The sequence below is a fragment of the Cricetulus griseus genome, chromosome 2 (genome assembly GCF_003668045.3).
Source record: "Cricetulus griseus strain 17A/GY chromosome 2, alternate assembly CriGri-PICRH-1.0, whole genome shotgun sequence".
NCBI lineage: Eukaryota > Metazoa > Chordata > Mammalia > Rodentia > Cricetidae > Cricetulus > Cricetulus griseus.
In genome coordinates this window covers 373,938,727-373,949,994 of record NC_048595.1, presented here as the reverse complement: position 1 = coordinate 373,949,994, position 11,268 = coordinate 373,938,727, and the positions used below count along the sequence as shown (strand labels likewise).

At 55.1% G+C, this 11,268-nt stretch overlaps 2 protein-coding genes across 5 annotated transcripts; one reads left to right on the top strand and one right to left on the bottom strand.

The window, feature by feature from the left end:
• The first annotated feature begins 63 nt into the window (after positions 1-63).
• Foxh1 (forkhead box H1) lies at positions 64-3,203 on the top strand. Its single transcript, XM_027404268.2, has 3 exons — positions 64-1,759; positions 2,042-2,146; positions 2,243-3,203. Exons 1-3 carry the CDS (start codon positions 1,415-1,417, stop codon positions 3,074-3,076), a joined length of 1,284 nt encoding a protein of 427 aa, XP_027260069.1. The 5' UTR covers positions 64-1,414; the 3' UTR covers positions 3,077-3,203.
• Kifc2 (kinesin family member C2) lies at positions 3,190-11,265 on the bottom strand. 4 transcript variants are annotated; one of them, XM_035440709.1, is made up of 19 exons: positions 11,133-11,265; positions 10,415-10,472; positions 10,092-10,173; positions 9,812-9,960; positions 9,577-9,715; positions 9,322-9,467; positions 9,175-9,240; positions 8,961-9,089; positions 8,490-8,567; positions 8,265-8,379; positions 8,078-8,187; positions 7,391-7,499; positions 7,121-7,284; positions 5,346-5,450; positions 5,135-5,256; positions 4,922-5,045; positions 4,586-4,715; positions 4,246-4,502; positions 3,190-4,173 (listed from the first exon to the last, which is right to left on the bottom strand). In XM_035440709.1, exons 4-19 carry the CDS (start codon positions 9,884-9,886, stop codon positions 3,919-3,921), a joined length of 2,124 nt encoding a protein of 707 aa, XP_035296600.1. In that variant the 5' UTR covers positions 9,887-9,960; positions 10,092-10,173; positions 10,415-10,472; positions 11,133-11,265; the 3' UTR covers positions 3,190-3,918. The 4 variants fall into 4 exon arrangements, with proteins under 4 accessions (XP_035296600.1, XP_027259997.1, XP_027259998.1 ...); XM_027404196.2 differs by having other exon boundaries at positions 11,083-11,210; XM_027404197.2 differs by lacking the exon at positions 11,133-11,265 and adding an exon at positions 10,722-10,876.
• Positions 11,266-11,268: the final 3 nt, after the last annotated feature.

The window sequence follows — 11,268 nt, the reverse complement described above, 5'->3', positions numbered from 1 at the left end:
CCGGGTGGGAGTCCTGGGCAGAGCCGTTCTACAAGGGCGGAGCCTAAAGAGCGCCATCCAGAAGCCGGGCCAGCCCCGGTAGATGGGTTGAGTCTGTGCGAGGATTTTCCGTCCTCTGTTCTGTGGCACAAACATCCTGACGTCTCGGGTGGGATGGGAAGGGCAAGTGTTCAGGTGTTCCCGGAAGGGTCATCTCTGTCCTGGTCTTTGAAAGAAGGGTTGGAGTCTTCCCTTCATTGTTGGTCAAAGGAGGGAGCAGCGTGTCCCAGAGGATGGACAGCAGTTTGGATGATGGTTGGGCCCTAGGACACTGTGGTCGGGGAGAAGCAGCCAGGATGAGGACCCTTGAATGTCAGACCAAGGAGCCAGGCTTTAGCCTGGAAGCAGGGCTGAGTAGGGCGGAGGCCAGCGGTATCTGTCTGGTGGGACATAGGAACCCTCAGCTAGAGTCCTGAGAACGGAAAGCAGAGGGGCAGGAGGTGATAGGATTCCAGGGGAAGGCAGACGAGGACTGAAAGAAGAGTCTGGTATAAGACCACAACCCAGGCATGGGTAGGACAATTAGGAGAAGTGAAGTCCCACTGTATTTACCCTCCATGTGTGCCCGACCCCCACCCCCACCCTGCTCCCTCCTGCACTCATGACTGTGCCTTCCTTGGTACCAGCAAGGGTCTCGGTCAGTCCTTTGATGGTATAATGGGGAGGGGCTGCGCAGGAAAAGGTGAATTCCCAAAGTGTTCAGTGTTGATGTAGACAGATCTGGGACCATTGACTCTGGTACCAACCTCTGCTGTCAGTGCCATGATTCTGACCCTCATTGCAAACCTGCCCAGTGTAGTATCCAGGAGAACTTGGTTAACAATTAGTACATAGATGGTGACTGAGCCCAAGGGTAGAGCCAGCAGTTAGATGGCCAAGGAAGAGGTAAGGGCCCACATGGGCTACTGTAACGTACTCCTGGAAAAAGTCACTTAAATCTCTGCCCTCCCCTTGTTTTGGGGGACAGGCTGTATGCCTTTTTGGTCTGAGAAGTCATCCCTCAGCCCATCCACCCATCTGCCCCCACCTCCCCAGTCTAGACCTGGGTTGCAGACCCCCTACCTAGGGCATGACTTCTTCTTGACTACTTCATCTTGAACTCCTGGAAATTTCCCATCCCTCTCAGGGTAATTTGGCTGGGGAAGACACTTCCCATCTGTTAAATGGGATCTAGGGACCTGACCCAGGCAGATAAGGTATCCTGGGGTAGACTTTTTCAAGGGCTTTTCCTTCCAGGTTATAGGGGATGCCCAGGTACCCAAAGGCAACCTGGAAGTAGAGACTGACTTCAAGATATCACCAAAAGTCCCTACTGGAACTTTCCTGCCCTTCCCTCCAAGATTAACTGAACCCTGCTAATTGTGGCGGTCCTCACATGTTCCCCTCCCCCACAACCTCCTCCTCTCACCCCTCCCCCTTCCATCAGAATGATAAAGAAAGGGACTGGCCTGCCAGTCCCAGCATGGCCTCTGGCTGGGACCCAACCTCGACTTCCAGTCCATCTGCCTTGGGTCCCTTGTTAGGACAGACCCCAGCCCAGGGCTGCCTCCCTTGCATGGGGCCTTGCAACAACTCTCATCTGAGGTCTCCAAAGGCAGAGTCTCCCCCCAAGAGGAGGAAGAAGAGATACCTGCGGCATGACAAGCCCCCCTACACCTACTTGGCCATGATCGCCTTGGTAATTCAGGCCGCACCCTTACGCAGGCTGAAGCTGGCTCAGGTGAGAGGGTCCCTCATGTTTGTGGGTCATAGCTGTCCCAGGCCTGCTCCCCACTTACTGTAGGCCCAGGCTCGCTCTGCCTCTGCCTAGTCCACTTATCCTTGCCAGTGAGACCAGTCCTGAAGCTCAGGAACTCTTTTCAAGACTCTTTTTCCACAAGCCCCATCGACTCTGCTCTCAAGCACAGAGATCTGTCTCCCTGAGAAGGGTGCCCTGGTGCCGGCTGTGAGGGCAATGCTCCTACCCCTGTCTCACCTTGCCAAACACTTTGCCTGGTTTCAGATCATCCGTCAGGTTCAGGCAGTGTTCCCCTTCTTCAGGGACGACTACGAAGGCTGGAAGGACTCCATCCGCCACAACCTTTCCTCTAACCGGTGCTTCCGTAAGGTAGGGTGGTCTATGGTCAAACTCTGGGGGCGGTATGGGCAGGGAAACCCTGAACTTCTGGGTGGGATAGCCACACCCAAACCAATCACTCTCTAGGTGCCCAGGGACCCTACAAAGCCCCAGGCCAAGGGCAACTTCTGGGCGGTGGATGTGAGCCTGATCCCAGCAGAGGCGCTGCGCCTTCAGAACACTGCCCTGTGCCGGCGATGGCAGACCCGGGGCACACCCAGAACTTTCGTCAAGGACCTGAGCCCCTATGTGCTTCATGGCCGGCCTTACCGGCCGCTCATTCCCTCACCACCATCCAGGGAGGGTTTCAGCATCAAGTCCCTGCTAGAGGACCCTGGGAAAGGACCAACACGGCCCCAGCAACCTGCGCTTGCTGGGCAGAGCAGCTCAGCTCAGGCAGGCACCTGGTCCAAGGGGGAAGAAGGGGTGTGCACTGTACCCCCTAACTCCTCTGAGAAGCCTCTGTGGCCCCTCTGCTCCCTTCCTGGGCCCTCAAGAATAGAGGGGGAGACTTCCCAAGGGGAAGTCATCAGGCCTTCTCCCCTTCCCCCAGAGCAAGGCACCTGGCCTGTTCACTTACTTCAGGGTTCCCCAGATCCCATGGGAATGACCAACGACGGGTGCAGAGCTTCCTTGTGGGGTCAGCTACCCACCTCCTACCTGCCTATCTATACTCCCAACGTAGTAATGCCCCTGACCACACTACCTCCCACCTCGTGTCCCCAGTGCCCACCTTCAACCAGCCCAGCCTACTGGAGTGTAGGTACTGAATCCCAAGGATCCCAGGACCTGCTCTGTGATCTAGATTCCCTCTTCCAGGGAGTACCACCCAACAAGAGCATCTATGATGTGTGGGTCAGCCACCCTTGGGATCTGGCGGCTCCTGCCCCAGGCTGGCTGCTCTCGTGGTACAGCCTGTAATAGTTCAAGGCAGGCAGGGGCTGCTTTTCCCTTCCATGCCTGGATACCATTTTGATGGAGAACCAGAGCTAGGAGCATGTCCACAGCAACAGCTTTAAAACACCAGGCACAGCCTTGCTGAAAACCCACAACTTTAATTGGGTTACTCCAAAAAGGGTTTTGCCTCTGCTAGATACAGCAGGTCTGGACAAACATGCTCAGCTTAGATTAGGACTTCTTTTTCTTGATCCCACCTTCTCAAGCCTCCATGCCATCCATCTATCCATCCCTCTGTCACCACGCCTTCCTGGCTCCAGGCTGGGGGAGGGAGAGCCAAAAGTGGGTCCAATCTGAAGTCTTGCCCCCGCCCCTCAGCTGCCTGGGTAGGAGGTAGCACCTTTGGGGAAAAGGGTTAGGAAATGAAAGACTGGACCCTACATGATTTGGGAGTGATGGAAGGAGGGGGAGAGATTAACAGTAAAGGAATTTACAACTTTAATTCCAAGTCTGATATTGGGGGCAGGGTGGTGACTTGGGAAACCACTTGGTCTGGGGTCTGGTTCCTGCAGCTCTAGACCCCCTGCTGTGTGCTGCGATAAGGGCAAATGGTGATAAGGTGAGAGCTAAGGGCCTGTGGCCCAGTTGGGGGTGGAAGGGTGGAGGCAATCATTTCTCCCAAGCACAACATTCCCTGGCCAGATCAAGAAGGCAAAGGGGAAATTGTGGGACTCTGGGGGCAGCTAGGGCCTGAGTTAAAAAAAAAAAAAAAAGTTGACCTGGGAAATGGGGTATAGGAACTTCACTGCTGCCTCTGCCAGCAGAGGTATATTCTCAAGCCTAGTTCCAAGGGCTTTGACCCAGACCTAAGGAGGCAGGTCCCCTGGAGGCTCGAGAGTCAAACCAGAACAGCTGTTGGGGCCGGGACTTGGAGGGCTGCCAGGAGATGGTGTAGGGGTGCAGGAAGTCCCAGTGAGTGGGGTGTCGGTACTGAGAGAAGAAGGGGTTCCAGAGCGTGGGGCCCTACGTCTCCGGGCTGGCCCCAGTTCGACTTGACCCACTCGCTGGGCGAACTTGAGCGAGCAGATGGTCTCCCCAAGATCTTCAGTCCTTGTGGAGATCTACAAGAGAGAGGCACTCATACATAGTCCCGGTGAGCAGTACTTCCGGCTTGCACCAGCCCAGGGACCCACCTGCAGCAGCAGCACTGCAGTGGTGCCGGCGCCAAGTGCCGGCTGTAACAGGCGTGTAAGCTGTGAGTCTCGGAAAGGTACGTGCGGCCGCCGAGCTCGGAGCGCGGCCATCACCCCTCCTAGCGCCAGCAAAGAGCGGTTGATTGACTGGGCCTCCCGCAGACGCCGGGCGCCGTTGGGATCTCTTTGTAGGGTGCTGGCCACCCCTGCTTTCCACACGCGCTCGGATCCTGCCAGGTCCACCAGGTGCAGTGTGCCTGCAGATGCAAATGAAACTGATGTGGAGGGAGACCTCTAGTGAGCTGGAAACCCAGCAGGACTTAAGCACAGTCGGTGGTACCTGTGATACCCTGGGCACAAGATGGAGATGCAGCGCGCAAAGTCAGCGTGACTAGGGCGTGGGAGCGTGAGCTGTGCTGGTTCATGACAGTGGCTGCTGTAGCTCGGTTGCTCCTCCCCAGACTCAGCATCTAGATATATACGTACGTGTGTGTGTGTATGTGTACACACACTCTCTCTACAAACATACATACACACACACACACACACACACACACACTCTCTCTCTCTCTCTACATACATACATACACACACACACACACACACACACACACACACACACACACACACATACCTCGCCCCCAGGTGGGAGCAGATGGAGGCCTGAAGGCCTTACCTGGTGCAGAGTTTCTAGGTTAGGCACATCCCAGTGTGTGAGGCCAGTCACTTGAATTCCCCCCTGCCCTGCAGGTCCCTGCCTCACAACCAGACGTTCTGGAGGTCCTGTAGCTAGCAGGTCCCTGGTAAGAAAGGGTGGGTTTGGTCTATGGGTTCTAAAGGTGGCTGTAGAACCCTGGGGCAAGGAGAAAGCCGCCAATGCATCCCTGACCTGACTGCCTCGTTGTAGATCTCCACCATGCTGAGGGTTACATGGTGGTGCCCTCCAGTCCCCATCTCCCGGAACAGCAACTGCAGTGCCCTAGGAGCTATGCCAGGGTCCTCAGGTGGGCCCTGAGGACAGTGTGCAGTGCCACATCGGACACTCATACAAACCCCTGAGGCTCCCCACCTCCCACCCCCAAATGTGAACTCCAACCCACCTCCATACTGTAGGTTTTCCCAGTCCCAGTCTGACCATAAGTGAAGATGCAGACACTGTACCCCTGGAGGCAAGACAACACAGCTGGCTCTAGCTGCCTGAAGACCTGGGGACAAAAAATGATGGAAGAAGTGTCCTCAGCCCCTTTCTGTTTCCCTATTCGAGACCTGGAAGAGGTCCTGGGGGCAGTGGTCCAGAGCTTAGATGTCAGGGCTGGACTTCCAGGTTAAAACCTGAGGTGACTAGAAGCCAGACACTAACCATCCTTTCTATGCTTTTCTGGGTCATTCCTCTCTATGGCAACTAATGGGAATGTGTGCTGGAGAACCTGAGTAATACCTGACAAGAAAAGAATAAACATAAACATGGAATGGTGGCTCATGCCTTTAGTCCCAACCCTCAAGAAGCAGAGGCAGGAGCCCAGAGGTGGTGATGCATGCCTTTAATCCCAGCACTCAGGAAGCAGAAGCAGGCAGATCTCTGTGAGTTTGAGGCCACCCTGGTCTACAGAGTGAGTGCCAGGACAGGCTCCAAAGCTACACAGAGAAACCCTGTCTCGAAAAAACCAAAACAACTACAACAACAAAGCCCAGTCTGATCTACAGGACAGCTAGGGCAACATAGAGAAACCCTATCTCAAAAAAACCAAAACAAAACAAAAAAATCCAAGAGGGTCCTGTGAATATAGGGGTTAGCTACCAGACAAGACTGGAACTCTAGCTCTGAGAAACAGCTGAGAGACACATAGGTCTAAAACATTCATAATGTTAGATGAAATGTGGATACTATATGGCCAACTTTCACATCAGAAGGTCCCTAGAAATTGAGTGGCTGTCATTTCAGATTGATGTCTTGATAGATTATCATATAAACAAAGTCTGGAATTACCAGAGTTAGGATGAAAAGTTCAGGACTGGGTACAATGGTGAGGAATTTCATGGGAGATACCTTTGGTCCAGTTTGTTAGATTGAGGACTGGGTCCAGGCTGCCCAAAGTATAGTAGAAAAGTATAGGGAGCTGTGCATGGCTGCAGTTTGGGGTGGGAAATGAGGCCAGAGTCATGTATAAGACAGAGATCAGTCAGGTGGGTCTATTCCTGCTAGCCACTACATTATACTGTTTCTGAGACCAGCAGGTAGCCTGGGTATTCTTTGCCAGCTATGTCCCTTACCTATTCCCTCCTCAGCTCTGAGCCTCCACCTCAGTCACAGAAACTCCAGCAGCACAGTTTATGTGCAAATGGAGACATACGTGAAACGAGTTGAGGTAGACTGCTTTCCCACTGGTGTCTAGCCAGAAAAGAGGGAAGAGTAGTATAGATCAGAGTAGGCAGTGGGGAAGTCCTGAGGCTGGCAGCTGCCCTGCTCACTTATCAGCTATGGGCTCACCTAACCTGCCTTAGGATCACAAAGCAAGTAGAGGTTCTGCCTTCACTGATAGGCAGAGCCTGGATCATAAGAAGGCTGTGTCAGTGGAACCTGGGTGGAAAAGGCTCCCTGCCATCGCCCATAGGATCATAGCCCTGTCTTCACCATTGTAGCACCCATCTATGCTCTGCAGCCAGGTTTATACAAACAGTAACTCACCTTGGATGGGTTCATTTTCCTTGGCATTCAATTGGACAGCCAACCCTGCCTCCATGGACTTTCATCCCTTCCCTGATGGAGCCCAGCCTCCCACCTTCTAGGTACTCAGTCATGGAAGAGGAAATGGGCCTCTTCTGGACTCAGGGGACTCTGAGGAAGGGTCAGGACAGATGCAAAGTTCGCTGTCACCTCCTCCTGGCTGGCATCTGGAGGAAAGACCCAGTCCAGGCGAAAGCGATGCTGGCGCCCTCGGTAGCAGGTGGTGATGGTCCCCCCTTGTCCAGGCTCCATGCTCACAAGGCTGGAAGGTATCCCTTCAGCTGGTCTCACCCGACACAGCACACGGATATTGCCTGAATTGGGGACCACATCAGCAGATTGTCTCCTTAGCCCTGAAACATCGAGAGCTCTTCTTCCATCCTGTAGTCACCACTGCTCCACTCCCAAAGCCAGTCTTACCCTTGAGTTCCAAAAGCCGTCCTGCGCATCCAGTTGGGGGTCCCTGCTGCCCCTCTGAGAGCTGAGTCCTAGCCCCTCCAGCTGACAAAGCCCCAAGGGCCCAGGATACCTGTGAGGAAAACAAAGACAAGTGCCCAGGCAACTCCAAGTGAAGTCGGGTGCTGAGACCAATGTGGCATACAACTTTCAGTGGGTATGGACCCCTGAGGGCATCATTCAGTGAGTGCAATAGAATCTAGGAAGCATAGGCAAAAATATTCATTCTATCATCTGTCCTTATGGGCTTCTCAGCAACTGCCAGTTTTCACAGCACAGAAATGAGGACACAGCCAGGCAGTGGTGGCACATACCACTTATCCCAACACTTGGGAGGCAGAGGCAGGTGGATCTCTGAGTTCAAGGCCAGCCTGGTCTACAGAGTGAGTTCCAGGATAGTCAGGGCTACAAAGAGAAATCCTGTCTTGAAACCACTACCCCCACCACCCCTCCCCAAAAAGGAAATAAAAGAAACGAGGACACTTTTGAGTCACTCAGAAATTATTCTAATCCAAATGCCTACAACTGACTCACTAGTATAGGCAGCTCCTGAGGGACAGAATGGGAGAAACAATAAGAGGCTCCCCTAGGAAGAACAGCGAACAGACAGGCTGCTCATAGAGAAGGTACTAAGAAGGGAGAGGTCCTGACCTGGCCCTGGGCCTCACTCAGAGAGCCCTGACAACTCTGGGTAAAGGTGCTGACCAGTCCTCGGAGGTCTCCACAGCCCTGACGAAGGCTGGCCATCCGAGCCCGAAGTCCTAGAGAAGGAAGGCCATTGAGAGGAGAAGAACAGATTCCAGAGCTTTCCCAGAAACTACTTTCTCCTAGCCCTTACCTGCCAGCTGTCCATGAACTTGCTGCAGCTCCTGTCTGCAGTTCTGTTCTGTCTCCTGCTGGAGCTGCTGGAGGGCCCCTCGAAGGCCCTGCAGCTGCATCTCCTGCACCCCCAGCTGTCCCTCCCAACCCCACTTCTGTCACTGAGGAAACAGGCACCAGGCCCTGCCCCAGACTTCACCTCCCAGCATCACAGCCCTCCTTATCCCTAGGTCCCCTAGCCCACCTGGGCTCGGAGGGCTTCTGTGGTGTCTTGGGCCTCTTGAAGCTGGTCCTGTAGCTCCAACAGAGCCCCTGCCTCCTCCTATAGGAGAGCAGGAGCCAGATGGGCCATAAAGCCAAATGGAAACTCAGGAAAGGGTATCTTGTAGTCCCATTTCACAGATGGGAAGGCCAAATCAAGAATGGCAAGAATGCCTAAACCCATGGTACCCAACTCCATGCAGGCTCTCTGTTCCCATCTCTCTGTTCTCCTAAGGTCACTCAAAGAGACCAAAAATGGGGTGAGGGGTCTTCTATGAGCATCAGCCTCACTGATGGGGCTACCCTACAAAGGCTGTCCCAGAGTTTCTCCATAGTTGGAGATGGTCCCCTACTAAAGCAAACACAAAGTCCTAAGGTGGCTTGAGCACTGTTGCTGAATACCAAGATACAGGAGCCTGACTGCAGAAAACACAGCAGCGAAATAGCAGAGTACCTGTTGAGCTCTGGCAAGGGGGCCAGGGCCCCAGCGCAGCAGGAGGTCTTGAGCAAGGCTCAAGCTCTGTTTCAAGACTTCATTCTCCAGCGTGAGATGCTGAACTCTTTTCTCTGAATCTGTCACCCCCTGACAGAGAGGGATGCTGTCAGGATTCCCCTGAAGTTCCCTTGACTTTCCAGTCTGCTCCCTGTATTCACCCCAATGGCCTCACCACTCCCAGGCGCAGTCTGCTCAGCTCTTCTTCCTGCTGCTCCAGCTGCTGTCTCAGCTCTTCCAGCTGTGGAGAAATCAGGGACAGGATGGCATTCCTGTTTGGGTCTCGTGCCAGCCCCATCCCTGCTGCTTCTGATTCGCTTACCTGTCCCAGAATAAGCTGTTCCAACCGCTGCCAAGCTCTCTGTTCTTCCTCCAACTGGGGAGGCTGATGTTCCTGGGTCTCATCCCCTGGTACCTCATCCAGGATCGGAGTGGGTTGAGAGGAACTTTCTTCTTGTGACAGAGACCCTAAAGAGCGGTGAGCCCAGTTACAAGTAAAGAAATGTCTACCTAGAGAGAGCAGAGCCCATTCTGATAGACCCTACTACCTCCACAAACAGTGGTACCCTTTACAAACCATCTAGATTGGAGGGCTGCACTGGGCAGGCTGGCTGTGTCCCCTGAAGCAGGACCTGCCTCCCCCTCGGGCTCCGTGTCCATGCCAGAAGGGCCAAGAGCTGACTTGTTACTGTCAACAGGGGGGGGACCTCACCAGGCTGGGAAGGAAACAACCAGGGCAGAGGAGTTGGGGATGTATGGATCCAGAGGCTGGGGAAAGGAGTAGGAATAATTGCTGGAGATCATGTTCTCACCTTGCCTGGGTCAGAAGGAGTCCCACAGCTCTCTTCCGCCCCCAACTGGAGGGAGAGGAACTCAGCAAGGCGCATGAGTGCCTCTTCCAGAGACACCTCAGGTGCTCCACCCTTGGCTCCTTTCTGACCATCCTCAGATTCTGAGCAGCCTTCAAGGCCAAGGAGTGAAGGAAGAGGCTAGTTGGAGGTTAGGCCTTTCTCCCTCCCAGTGAGATCACAGCACTCCAATTGCAGGGCTCCGTCAAGACCCTTCCCCAGCAGCTCCTCGGCATGAACCTACCGGCCAGGCTGTTCAACTCGGTCCACAGCTCTGATGTGAACTGATCCGGGTGACGTCGACCCCTAGGTTTGCCACCACTTCTCTGGGAAGAGAGAGAGTATGAGAAACCTGTGAGGATGCTGGCAGCATGTGGGGTCCCTTCTGATACGGGCCAGGGGGTTTGGGCTGAGGTCTATGACCCCAACACCTAGACAGAGACAAAACTGGTCTCGGAACAGCCTTATTTCCCTAATGCCTAAGGAGGACATAAGCGGCACGCCGGCCACGACCAGATTTCAGGGTGATGGTGGTAACCAACCGCGATGCAGGCCCACTCCGCTCACCTGGGTGGAGTCGCCGGGGTCCGCGGCCGCCGCAGCCCCGCCATCCCTGCGAAAAAGACTGTAGAAGATGTAAATGAGCAGAGAGTAAAAGGCGTACATGGGGGCGCGGGGCGGCAGAGAGCACCGCTTCGCGCCGCCCCGCGTCCCCGCACCAGGACTCTGCACCCGCCCGCCGCAGTGCCCATGCGCATGCTCGCGGCGGCCGCCCCCACGGACGATCTTCCGCGGGCGGAGGGCGCACACTGAGGGGCGACCGCGGACAGCCGCAAAACCTGTCCTTGAGGCGCTGTCAAGCGTTTTCCGATACCTATTTCGCAAATAGTGGGCGCAAAGAACTCCAACGGCTGTCTAGCCCCTTTTGGAAATCCTGGCCCGCACTGCGCGGAGAACCCCACCTCCCGCCGCCAAGGTACGCGCACACACTTGGCGGCCTTCAGTGCACAGGTGTACAACCTCTCCTCCCCCGGTAGCCCAGCCCAGACCCCGCCCCTCCCCCGGAGACCCACCCAGTCCCGCCCACACCTCCCCTTCCATCGCCACCTCGCCCCTCCCACAGCCAAGCAACACTCCTTCGAAGCCACACCCCGCCTCCCAGTTCCTCCTAGACCTCCTCGAAGCTCCACTTCTCTCCTCTCAGTCCCAGCCTACTCTCCCGAAGCCCCGCCTACCTCCCCGCCTCGGCTCCTGGACCCTTCGCAATCCCCGTGCAGGAGCAAACCTGTACCGAAGCCGGCGCCGCCGCACACCTTTAATCCCAGCACTCGGGAGGCAGAGGCAGGCGGATCTCTATGAGTTTAAGGCCAGGCTGGGCTACACAACAAGTCCCAGGACGGCTAGGGCTACATAGAGAAATC